Source organism: Gigantopelta aegis, chromosome 13, assembly GCF_016097555.1.
Source record: "Gigantopelta aegis isolate Gae_Host chromosome 13, Gae_host_genome, whole genome shotgun sequence".
NCBI lineage: Eukaryota > Metazoa > Mollusca > Gastropoda > Neomphalida > Peltospiridae > Gigantopelta > Gigantopelta aegis.
This window is the reverse complement of record NC_054711.1, coordinates 39,160,067-39,172,874: the sequence shown is the minus strand read 5'-3', so window position 1 is coordinate 39,172,874 and position 12,808 is coordinate 39,160,067. Positions and strand designations below refer to the sequence as shown.

The window sequence follows — 12,808 nt, the reverse complement described above, 5'->3', positions numbered from 1 at the left end:
TAAACTGTACACGCAACTTTAATTCCAGTCCGCCATTACTAGATGTTCAAATGACGTAAGAATATGTGGCGCGGTTTCTTTTTGAATGGAAATTACGTCAAATGCAAATGACGTCATTTTGGATGTCCTTACATCAAAATAAACTAGTGCTTAATGTTTTTTGTTTTCTGAACACTGGACAGCTTTCAGTGTAAAATTGCTATTGAAATGTTTTTATTTGATGACTGAATGCATACGTCAATTATGGAGTGTCACCTTAGAATGTTTTCTTAAATGTCAATAAACCTAGTGCCGTGACCTCGATTAATTTACATCTTATTTGCAAAGTTATCAAATTCTTAAAGTATGTGATCTGAAAAATATCACATACTTTGATTGCACTGAAAATGTAAGATATTATATGATAAATGTATTTATCCTATAACTTACCCATAATATCCATGTCATAAACCCATATGATAATTTATTTTATTAACCCGATTAATAATGGTATGCAAATCTGCAAGGTCTCTAGGTAATTTGTTACTGTGGATGGGTCATTTGCTTACAAGCCAACAAGACCCGTGTACCTGAGCGTAACATTTTCAAAGATTTGTTTAAGATGCGTGACGTCAAACTAATCTGTGCTAATCGTGATGACGTCATATTATCGATGGCGGCGACTTTAGTACTGTGATTTACTAAAAAAAAGTAATTAGAATGTTATTTTAGAAGTGTTATAGGATAAATAGATTTCGCTACTCATGTTTTTTAATATGCAAAATATCAACCTCGTCTAGTTAATTGGTATTAGTCTCGGCAGAGCCTCAACAAATACTGATTAACATAGACTCGGTTGATATTTTCCATATTAAAAAATACTTGTGACGAGTCCTCTGTTTGTTATATACCTATTCAATCTTACTATAGTGATAAAGACATTTTGAAACCGTGTGATAAATGTATTTTGTATCGCACATATGTGCGATCTGGACACGGGCTTTTAAATGGGGAATTCCCTTTTTGTTTGTACTGCAGTTAGTACCTTTTATTTACTGACGTCATATATGATTTACAAATGACATCACATTGTATTTGAAACATTATACAAGGCTGCTGCAGAGTATGATTCTTCATGTTAAATAAATCCATGAAAGGAGTTTTGATTATAGATTTAAGGAAGTGTTGTTATGACATTAAATTAAAAACCATTTTTGTAAAACATAAACGAAGGTATGTAATAAATACAGAACTTCACATACGTTGTTTTCATTTCCTATTTATTGCACTTGTTTATTTTGCGAAAGAACATACCACTTGAACGCTATGCGGTCTCGTGATATATATTCTTATGCATAATAAACTTGTGCAATAAATAGGAAGTGAAAATGACGTATTTGAAGTTCTGTATATATGTCCTATAACTTACCCATGATATGCATGTCATAAGCCCATGTGATAATTTAATGTATTAACCCAGTTAATAATGGTATGCAATTTAAAAGGTATATGCAAATTTTCAAGGTCTCTAGGTAATAATGTGTTACTGTCAATGAGTTATTTGTTTACAAGCCAACAAGACCTGTATACATGAGCGTAACGTTTTCATAAGATTTAGTTAAAGTGTGTGACATGAAAATAATTTGTGCTAATCATGATGATGTCATGTTACCGGTGGAGGCAACTTTAATACTGTAATTTACTAAATATTGAATGAAAATATTATTTTAGAAGTGTTGTCGGAACACATAGAATTCACTATTTATGTTTTTTAAAATGTAAAATATCAACCTCGTCTATTTAGCCTCGATGAATCCTGATTAATGTAGACTCAGTTGATATTTTTAATATTAAAAAACACTCATAACAAATCCTCTATATAGCATATATCATAAAATAACATAAAATCACTACATATCCATATCAATAAGTTGTGACGTCCCTGTAAGTTCATAAATTCTATCCATATAGTTGCATAAATAAAAGTTACAGATCAGTTGGTGCGATTAACCAGTTTTCTGTTGGCCAATTAGGATGACCGACTCAAGCAGAATTATAAACTGTATTGTATAAAATTGTACAATGTAGCTGAAATAAACAGCAATACTAGTTTTTCTCCTTAATGTTTTATGGATTACGGGATAAAACTAATAACTAGTTGATGAGTTAGTATCATATTTAAACCGGATAGATATTAGGTCCCTGTCATCTGGTTCAAATAGCTTTCAGTGTGTATTGAAATTATGGCTCAGTAACAAATGTTCTAGGGACTATGTGTATTGAAACTATGGCTCAGTAACAAATGTTCTAGGGACTGTGTATTTAAACTATGGCTCAGTAACAAATGTTCTAGGGACTATGTGTATTGTAACTATGGCTCAGTAACAAATGTTCTAGGGACTATGGTTGGTTTAAATATTTATAATTTAATTTACCTATTTTTTTTCTCTCTTTCTGTTTGAGAAAGAACCCTGATTTAAATATTTATAATTTCTACCCCCCCCCCCCTCTCTCTCTCTCTCTCACTCTCACTCTCACTGTCACTGTCACTGTCACTGTCACTCTCACACTCACACTCACACTCACACTCACACTCACACTCACACTCACACTCACACTCACCCTCTCCCTCTCCCTCTCTCTCTCTCTCTCTCTCTCTCTCTCTCTCTCTCTCTCTCTCTCTCTCTCTCTCTCTCTCTCTCTCTCTCTCTCTCTTAGCTTATTGCAAGAATGAGCAGTAATTTTAACTCTTTTTTTTTTTTAATAGGGGCTATGGTTGATTTAAATATTTTATAATGTTATCTCTGGGGGTTTTCTCTTTCAGCTTATTACGAGAATGAGCAGGTGTTTGAAGAAGAACCGGAGGAGATGGAAACCGACAAGATGTTGCCGCAGTCGAATGGTGCTGCGGTAGAAAACCCCGAGTACTTCGACAAAGTGGAGGAAAATCCATGGACAGATTCGCGACCAAAACAAAATGGACTCCATCCCACTGTGATGGTGAAACCCTCCCCCACTGTACCCAACTCTAGTATACCCTCCTCTAAACCCCGTGAGAGAAACTATTATAATGACGTAGGGAGGTTAGAGGTTAAACCTCTTGTGATGACAGGAGAAGTCAATTCTGAATCAACTGTGTAACAGGAAGTGTGTGAGACTCTGTGAAGAGCCGCAAACTTGACAAAGAAATGACAAAAGAGATAGTGAAGTCATTTGAAGAGGCTCAGATGTGACAAATAAAGAATGAAGTCACTTGTGCAAGGTTTTCTCAGAAACGGAAATGGACTTTCTGTTAAGAGCTGCCAAATTGACAGAAAAATAAAGTCACCCTGTAAAGGGCCACAAACTTGACAAGTAAAATGGATGAAGTCACTTAACTGTGGGTGCTAATCTATTACAAGATTGTTGTCATAAAGTGAGGTGCAAAATGAACTTATGAAGTCACTTAAGCGTTTGATCTCCATACATGTATATTAAAACTTAACCGATAGGTAATAACCAAATACTTTATTACTTACAAAACATGTCATTAGCAACATGTAGGCTAATAAAATTTAATTGGGCATTGTTTGACCTTGCTCTGACCTTAATGACAGAATATGAATGTTGGACCACACCCACAAAATCTTATTCAAACATTGGATCAACATGGACTCAGTCACTGAAGCAGAATGGAGGAAATTGTGGTATCGTCCAGAAATATGGTTTCTGTGTGTGTGATATAAGGAAAATGAATTCAGAATTGTGCCTGTTATATTTTGAAATAGACGAGCAATTCTTTATATATATATATATATATATATATATATATTAATTATATATATTAATTATATATATATAATAATTAATTATATATATATATATATATATATCTGGGCATAATATGCCTTTGTTTGCAACAATAATCATAACTGTGATGAGATATATATATATATATATATATATATATATATATATATATATATATATATTATATATATGTACATACACACACATACTTTTATACACATAATGAGGGCTTAAGTTGTGTATGTGGATTTCATTTTCAAATGGAGAGATCAACCTGTCTATAAGAGGCCACGGCTGTACAAATTGTAGGGTAGGGGTTTAATGTCAGTGTATGCTTTTAACACAAAAGTATTGATAACAATATTTCTTACAAAATTACTAATAAAACCTGCAGTTGATACACATTTTGAGCATTATTGTTAATGGGCCCGTAAAGAACAATTTGTTGGCCTGTTTGAGTAGGTGTCCTCTATGTATAGGTTAGAATACAGGCATGTATGATGAAGGAATTTTAACATCATTAACTAAAGTGCACTTGATGGACAGGTGGTCTTTATGCAGATGGTTGTTTTATGAAGGGGTCTGTATTTGTTAATTGTAGAAAGGACTGTACACTGTGCTCTGTGTCGGAGAGGTACTATATGTGATATGCATGCATGTACATTCAATTTATAATGTATGTTCTTTTATTACGTTGTATGTTTCTGTCTTAACCCTTTTGAAACAGTTATTTTAAGATTAATGGTCCTCTTTAAAAAGTATGCTATTTCTGTCAACCCTTTTGAAATTGAGTTATTTTAAGATTAATGGTCCTCTTTAAAAAGTATGCTATTTCTGTCAACCCTTTTGAGTCTTAGTTATGTTGAGATCAATGGTCCTCTTTAAAAAGTATGCTATTTCTGTCAACCCTTTTGAGTCTGAGTTATTTTAAGATCAATGGTCCTCTTTAAAAAGTATGCTATTTCTGTCAACCCTTTTGAAATTGAGTTATTTTAAGATTAATGGTCCTCTTTAAAAAGTATGCTATTTCTGTCAACCCTTTTGAGTCTTAGTTATGTTGAGATTAATGGTCCTCTTTAAAAAAGTATGCTATTTCTGTCAACCCTTTTGAGTCTTAGTTATTTTAAGATTAATGGTCCTTTTTAAAAAAGTATGCTATTTCTGTCAACCCTTTTGAGTCTGAGTTATTTTAAGATCAATGGTGCTCTTTAAAAAGTATGCTATTTCTGTCAACCCTTTTGAGTCTGAGTTATTTTAAGATCAATGATCCTCTTTAAAAAAGTATGCTATTTCTGTCAACCCTTTTGAGTCTGAGTTATTTTAAGATTAAATGATCCTAACACAATTTACATTCAGTTTTATTACAGATATAGAGACACAAACTGCAGTTTTAGTATTATAGCACTCACATGTATGGACTGAATTGGAACAGAGTTCCTCATTGTAAAGGTCACAATTGTTATGCAATAGTGGACTTCTGCTTTTGTAGGGCAAAATAATAACTGAATCAAAACATATTTCCACATTGTATGTCATTGTTGAATTATAGTACATACACACATACACACATTATAATATATCTTAGCTCGTATAAATGTCATGATTCATTGTTTTATTGGCATTTTGTTCATAGTTTTAACTCGTGTATAGTATTCAGTTTCTTAACTTTCATTGTGTGCATGTCATCGTTTAAAATTTAATTATTTATTTTATGATTTAGGACTCTAGTGTTTGTGTGTATAGTAAAATATTTTCATCTGTTTAACTTAAATTAATCATTGTAAACTGATGGCAAGTGTGTTCTGTATTGTGATCACTTAATTACAGTCTTTTTCCGAGATCAAATGAAAATAACACCTGGAAAGCTAATGACATCATTAGCAGTTTGAACAGGCCAAGTTGACAGTTCACGGGTCTACAATTAGATTGTAGCCAGGTATTTTTTCAAGAAATACCAAATATACAGTTAATTCCATAGAAAAACGATTCAGTTTACAAAATTGAGGAAATAACCATATTTTGAGTTTTTTAGATTTACGCAAATTTTTCATTTTTAAAATGACATTCGTCGGATCAAATGGACAATGACATCGGCAAATGTAAAACCTCCATATGGTTATCTCTGAGTAAATTCAATGTCATTCTGAATGTTCTGGCGTTTGTCATAGCCCCGTATACATTTTATGCCAAACAGTAAAGTTGTGGACTACAGAATCATAGGTTATATATATAGTGATAATGTAAATACACTCAAGAGATTTTACAAGATGAACCCTCCATCCCCTTCCTAGAACAGTACATACCGTATTTGACCGGAAATTAGCCCATGTCTTTGAATAAGCCCCCCTCCATTTTGATAGCATTTAAGAAATTAGGCCCTCATTCGTAAATAAGCCCACCCCCACCTTATAAATAACACAAAACTGCAAGTTTGCTCAAAGTTCATTTAAAAGGTCATACCTCCTGCAAATAATTAAACACACAAATGTAACACAATATTTTACCACCAGTGAGATTTAGTAGTCTAACAGTAACAGTGTGTAACATTGTTTTCAATTTCATGCCTGCAGTATTTCTTTGAAGTACCCAAACCCAAGTCTGAACTAAAACCAATGTCTATTTTTACCACCACACTGTGTCCGCAGTTAATGCTAATTAGGCAAATACCTTATTCTGATTGGCTAAGAACAATGGCCTAGATTGACAATTCTTTGTAGTGTAAGCTGGCTGCCTGTCAGAAACGTGTGTATACACTATTGAGTTTGTTGTTTTAAGTCTTCTCAGCATTAAATTTTGAATGTAAATAAACAGCACTGGTAAGTAATTGTAACATAGAAGGTGCGTTTCTGATAATTAGATACTAGTAAAAAAAAAATTGTAATTAATAAACTATTATTTATTAATAACAAATGGAACACTAATTAATAGATGTGCTACTGGACGTTTTTCATTTTCTTCCTAGTTCATTTAATTATTATTTATTTTAATTATTAGTTTTATTGTGTTTTTTTCAACAAAACTGGCCCCTTGTCTGGGAATAAGCCCACCCCATGCTAAGCTTACAATGAGTTGTCTTGGCCCCCTGGGCTAATTTCCGGTCAAATACGGTAATTATGTTGAATAGCCCAAAGCTGTTTTGAGGTTTCTAAAATATAGGGTTTAAGCTGGACGCCAAAACTTAATAGCAATTTGGTGAATTTGAATGTATGTCCTCATTGTTTTAACTGTTACAGCTAAGGGATGATTGTATACGGATGGGTGGGTTATGTTTCGATGTCTCGTCTCAAAAGTACGTCATTTATTGGTCAAGTGAGATCATTATGACTCACCTGTGTCATACTGGTTATATTTCTCTGTATATGTAGAAATATGTGGATGATAAATAAATAATAATATCACAGAGAAACCAAGTTTTGATTTTCTATGTTTGAGAGAATCAAAATATGCACCAGCATGTCATAATATGTACAGTCGATTCCACTTAATAGCATATCAACTTAAAAGAATAATCTGGTTATTTGCATATTATGTCTTGGTTTGTTTTTAAAGTAATTGAAGAATGTAACAGATGAGTTTAATGTACACCAGGTGTCTCTGGCTCAAAGGTTTTGTTTTGATCAACTGAAACATGAAGACCACACAGCTTTATTTACAGTACTGACATAATTCTACCAACAGCTTACTGTAACAGAAGATTCAGTGAAACAGACATTTGTTTTTGAAAAATTGTATTCTTTGAAATATCAGAAAGGGGAAACAACAACTACTACTCTTAAATTATTGACAAAATAATCTGTGTTAGAAGTGAATATTAAGCACAGTTTGTTGATATGAGGGGTGTGGTTGTTCTCCCATCCCTCAAAAACGAGTCATGTGTGTGGTAAGAGAGTGAAGAATCTGTCATCTTTTTTTAATGGTGTATTTAATTTACCTATACAGCATTTGTGAACAGAACTGGGTGTATTGTTTGTAAATAATCACAAATTTGCTAATGTATACTGAATAACATAGGAAATGCAAATAAATAAACAAATAAATAAATATACAAACACACACACACACGTGTATATATGTATGTGTATGTGTATGTGTATCTATATATATATCTATATATATATATACACACACTAATAAAATGTATTTAGTATATAGACTATCAAAATGGGTATAAAATATTCACAAAGTATTGGTACTATATTTTATTTTAATAAACACAAGAAGTAATAGGATTCAAACTAAATAATGAATGTTTGCTTTTCTTTTGTTGCTCAGTGTACATGTATGTAAAATTTAATATTTTATCTGTGCCGATTCAGCACGAACACTGCCAAACACACACACGTAGTATTAGCTCATTATGCAAATGAGATTCTCATGTTAAAGTTCATTATCGTCGACTTCCCTTTAGGCCTAAAAAAACATTGTGTGTTTCCGGGAACCCACCCTATATGTCCCTAGAAAAAAGGGCTCACTATAGTGTTTATTTTTTCAAAGTAGTGTTATATTTTTTGTTTGATTTTTAAAAATTAATATGTACATGTAGGTGAAAAAAGTTAAAATGTATTAAAACCAACCCACCAAACACAATTTGTAAGGCATGTTCTAGGAAAGACACAATTTTTTTTTAAGACCATGGTTCAACTTGCATAAGATTTACATTTTTAATTTCATTACATTGAATTTCGGTTTAGTGTACCATTAAAAAAACACCACATACGATATTCAAATATTTTATTTTTATCTCACCGATATAAACACAAGTCATATTGTCAAATAATTACATTTGGTTCTGGATTGTTTTAACCCAGTTTCATACAAACGTTCAATATAACTGGTTATAGGTTTATGAAAATAACAAAGACAGTTAGATAATAAATTTCCTTAAAATATTGGCTCGTTTGTATCATTTTAATGTAAAGTTTGCTCAATTAATTTTTTTTTAAAATGGCCAGTTTAGTTGTCAGGTAGGCCTGTCAATGCTCATGAACATTCAAAAATTACCTTGAGACAGGGCTTAGCTTTTCTTTCTGTTTCTGGCACGGTGGAGTGGGGGGAGGGGGGGGGTGGCTGGGGGGGAGAGCTCTAGCCCACTCAATGATTCTGAATAAAAAATATTATTGGTAGTAAATCTTATTATTGATAATAAACGTTTGATCTCAGTCAGCCCCCAGTGACTACTTGCTTCCGCAGGACTCGAAATTAATGACGGCAATTGCTGCCATTGAGATAGGAATTGCCATACATGTAGGTAGAGAGAGCATCACCGACGGCACTTTTGTGCCATTGGGTAAAGCTCTTCAACAGTGGCAAAATATATACACCTGGTGTACATTATCTGCCAATATTTAACATTTTCATGTTTGAAATATGTCCACATACATCAAAATAACCTTTCAATCATGTTTATTTGCTGCAAATGTCACTTTTAACAATTGAAATAGGTGGGGGCTAAACATTGTTGTGGGAGACCAATTCTTAAATTCGAGCCCTGTTCTGCTGTGCTGGTCTCTCTTTATTTCCTGCGTGCCCATGCATGCTCTTGCGTTTTTCAGTTCATTATCATAATACATAAGTGTCTGTTTTTGCATGTTGTTGGGGTTTTTTTTAGTTCATTAATACAGAACTAAATACATACTTAATCCCCCCTCCTCCTTCACTTGATAACGAACAGTCTTTTTATAAGTTTTTTTTAACTACATGTACCTTATGGCATGGCTCGGAATATGAAGTACAATATAGCCAGCTGTTATGATAGTAAAGTAAAGTTTGTTTTGTTTAACGACACCACTGGAGCATATTGATTCATTAATCATTGGCTGTTGAATGTCAAACAAATGCTAATTATGATTAAAAGTCTTAAGAAAGGAAACCCGCTACATTTTTCCATAGTAACAAGGGATCTTTTATATGTACTATCCCACAGACAGGACAGCACATACCACGGCCTTTGATATACCAGTCATGGTGCAGTGACTGGAGCGAGAAATAGCCCACTGGGCCTCACTGACGGAGATCGATCCTAAAAATAGACTAAAACTCGACCCCATAACTGTTACTTCTCAGACACGCGTGCATTTTTAAAAATATGAGAAATGCATTTTGTGATATTAAAAATACTAGGATGACCAAAAACACTTCAAATGTGTGGAAATGGATAATCTAAACAATAAAATCTAAATAAAGTATGATTTCAGTTATCAAAAATGGCTCTAATAGTAAAAAAATATGCCTTAGTGTTTAAAAACTAGGGTACGTGTATGTTCCTTTAAACCAACATTTTTTTCTCTTCTTTGCATTCAGACATTGTTATAAAGGGAAACCTTGTATTCCGACCACCTGTACACAGAGAACAACATATATCCCTTCTACTCGTGAATGCATTTATTTTAGCTTTATAAAGGCTACTTGTTCATATAGCTGTTTTCTAGATAGGTAGCCTGTATAGACAGGTTCCATTAATTGTAGGTTACGTATGCAGCAAGAGGTTATGTCTGGTTAAAATCTAGAGCTAGATTCTGTTATTGTTTGGTTTTTTCCAAAGTCCCTACCTATATATATATCATCCATTATCCAGTTAATATATGAGTTTATGTACATTTAGTATCATACCTGTATGTGTGTGTTATTGTGTTTTATCACAGTCACATTATATGTTATTTGCATATCACATTGTGTTTGTATTTTTAGTTCATTATATTTGTACAATTACTTTGATGACATTTAGTGTTTGCTTCGTAAGTTTTGAAATGTGATTGATTCTAAAACTCCACCATTTGAAATATGTTTTATATGAAAAACAATATTGAAGTTTGTGATAGTGCATACATGTAGCTAAAAATATTGTGAATTATGACATTTTTTAAATGAGTTTATTTTAAGAGCTCCCACAAGAAATGCATTCATAAACACTTATTTTAGGGGCCATTTAAAATTATTGTATCATTATTTTCTTTTGTGTACAATGGGTGGAGAAAGGCAGAATTAAATGTCAGTATGTATGCTTTTAAAACAACAACAAAAAGAGAAACATTTTTATGTACACCTTTTTAATACTTTTGGGGGGGGCGGGTGGTTAGCAAGTAAAAATGTTGCTATGTTGATACAGTCCCTTAATTGAGGCTCCTAATATACTGACCAACAAAAGAAACACACATATTTTAATTTATTTTTCTTTAATTGATTTAAAATTATTCAGTTTAAATCTCTTTTGTTTTTGCATGTGTCTGTTAAAATGGTCAATGTCTTGTGAACATTTTAGGTCCAGCAGTCTGTCTACTGAATTAATCTTAAAGGGACAGACCCTAGTTTTTAGACACTACAGCATATTTTTCACTATTTAGAGCCATTTATGATCACTGAATTCAAACATTACTTATGACTGTATTCTTTAGATTATCCATTTCCATAGAACCGAAGTGTTTCTGGTCATCCTGGTGTTTCTAATACCAAACAATGCATATTTCATATTTTTAAAAACGCACATGCATCTGAGAAGTAGCGGTTTATTGATTCGAGTTCTGCTCTATTTTTAAGGATATTTCCCGTTTTTAACATCACAGACTCTTCTTTCACTCTGTTGTAACTTTATCCATATGTTTTACAGGTTTGTAAATTAACTAAACTTAGTGTCCATTTTCTACAGGTTAAAACTAGGGTCTTCACCTTTAATACATCCACATTTCTTTTGCTATTCAGTATACGATTGCAGTAAAACTGTTCACTTTCCTTAGTTTTTAGTTCACTAACAACAGCTGCTCACTAAAATAAATTTATTACAGAACAGATATTTTAGTGCAACTTGTTGAACACACATACTTTTTTTAAGGTTAAGCTAATTGCCATATCCACCATATTGGATTAAACAGTTTAAATATTCTTTGTGATAATAGTCAGGTGCCTCTGAAAATGAAAATATTTCTGCAATATTCACCAACCTGCATTCAATTTATCTTTTTCCAAAGAATGCTTAAATAACATTTTTACCATTCATTAACGCTAGAAGAGATTTTTTTGAAAGAATAAAACTGACTGAAGTCGTTATTTTCGTCCCACTTTAGTGGCGTCGTCATCATTTTTCACCCCACTCTAGTGATGCCATTTACTTTTTGTTTTGTGTGGTCACACTTTGGCGATGTCATCATCATTTTTGTCTTGCTATTAGTAATGCCATCAATTCGTCCCACTTTAGTGGCGTCGTCATCATTTTTCACCCCACTCTAGTGATGCCATTTACTTTTTGTTTTGTGTGGTCTCACTTTGGCGATGTCGTCATCATTTTTGTCTTGCTATTAGTAATGCCATCAATTCGTCCCACTTTAGTGATCTTATCATTTTAGCCGAATATTTTTAGTGAAATCATCATCATTTGTGAATAACATTTTTATTGTGAATTTTGTTGCATGCATAATCTATTAAAACAAAATACTGATGTTAATATCATGCTAATATCTATGCAAAATATTTACTTGTGAATGTCTATATAAGCATGCCGAATTGAGAGCATTTGTTTGCAATATGACGTTTTGCCCAAGGTGCTTTGCTTAAAAGGTTAATCGGGGCTAGATTTTGATCAGATTTTTAAGTCATCATTCGTGCTGAATCGATGGCAAATCAAGTCAATTCCAGGGGTTGTCTATATTGTGCATGTGTATATCATACAACAATTTTTTATTAATTTGTTCTTTACAATAATGGTCTTTGAAAGGCTAGGTAAAAATTAGTTCCTTTAATAAAATAATTTTTAAAAACCACTGTTAAGAATTAAAAAAAAATTAAATCAAGGTCTTTTAAATTAAAGGCTATAGGTAAAAATCAGGGGCCTAATTCACAAAGGTCTCTTAAGCTCTGCTAGAAAACAAAGCATCCTCTTTTAGTCTTTTAACATTGCACTGCGATATCACAAAGTTGCGAGAGTTTAGTGAATTAGGTCCCAGTGCCCCGTTCCACAAAGTGATCACCTTAAGTGCATAATTACCTAATGCACTTAAGGTGAACTTAGGGCTAAGATCGCTTCATGGAATGGGGCCCTGGTCTTTAAATT

General features: G+C 32.8%; 1 protein-coding gene across 1 annotated transcript in view; it reads left to right on the top strand.

Moving 5' to 3' along the window:
• LOC121387807 (epidermal growth factor receptor-like) overlaps nucleotides 1–3,820 on the top strand; it is a 77,731-nt gene extending 73,911 nt beyond the window's left edge. Inside the window, 1 exon segment of the mRNA XM_041519019.1 lies at nucleotides 2,804–3,820. Coding sequence (XP_041374953.1) covers nucleotides 2,804–3,120 — 317 coding nt within the window. The 3' untranslated portion in view covers nucleotides 3,121–3,820.
• Nucleotides 3,821–12,808: the final 8,988 nt, after the last annotated feature.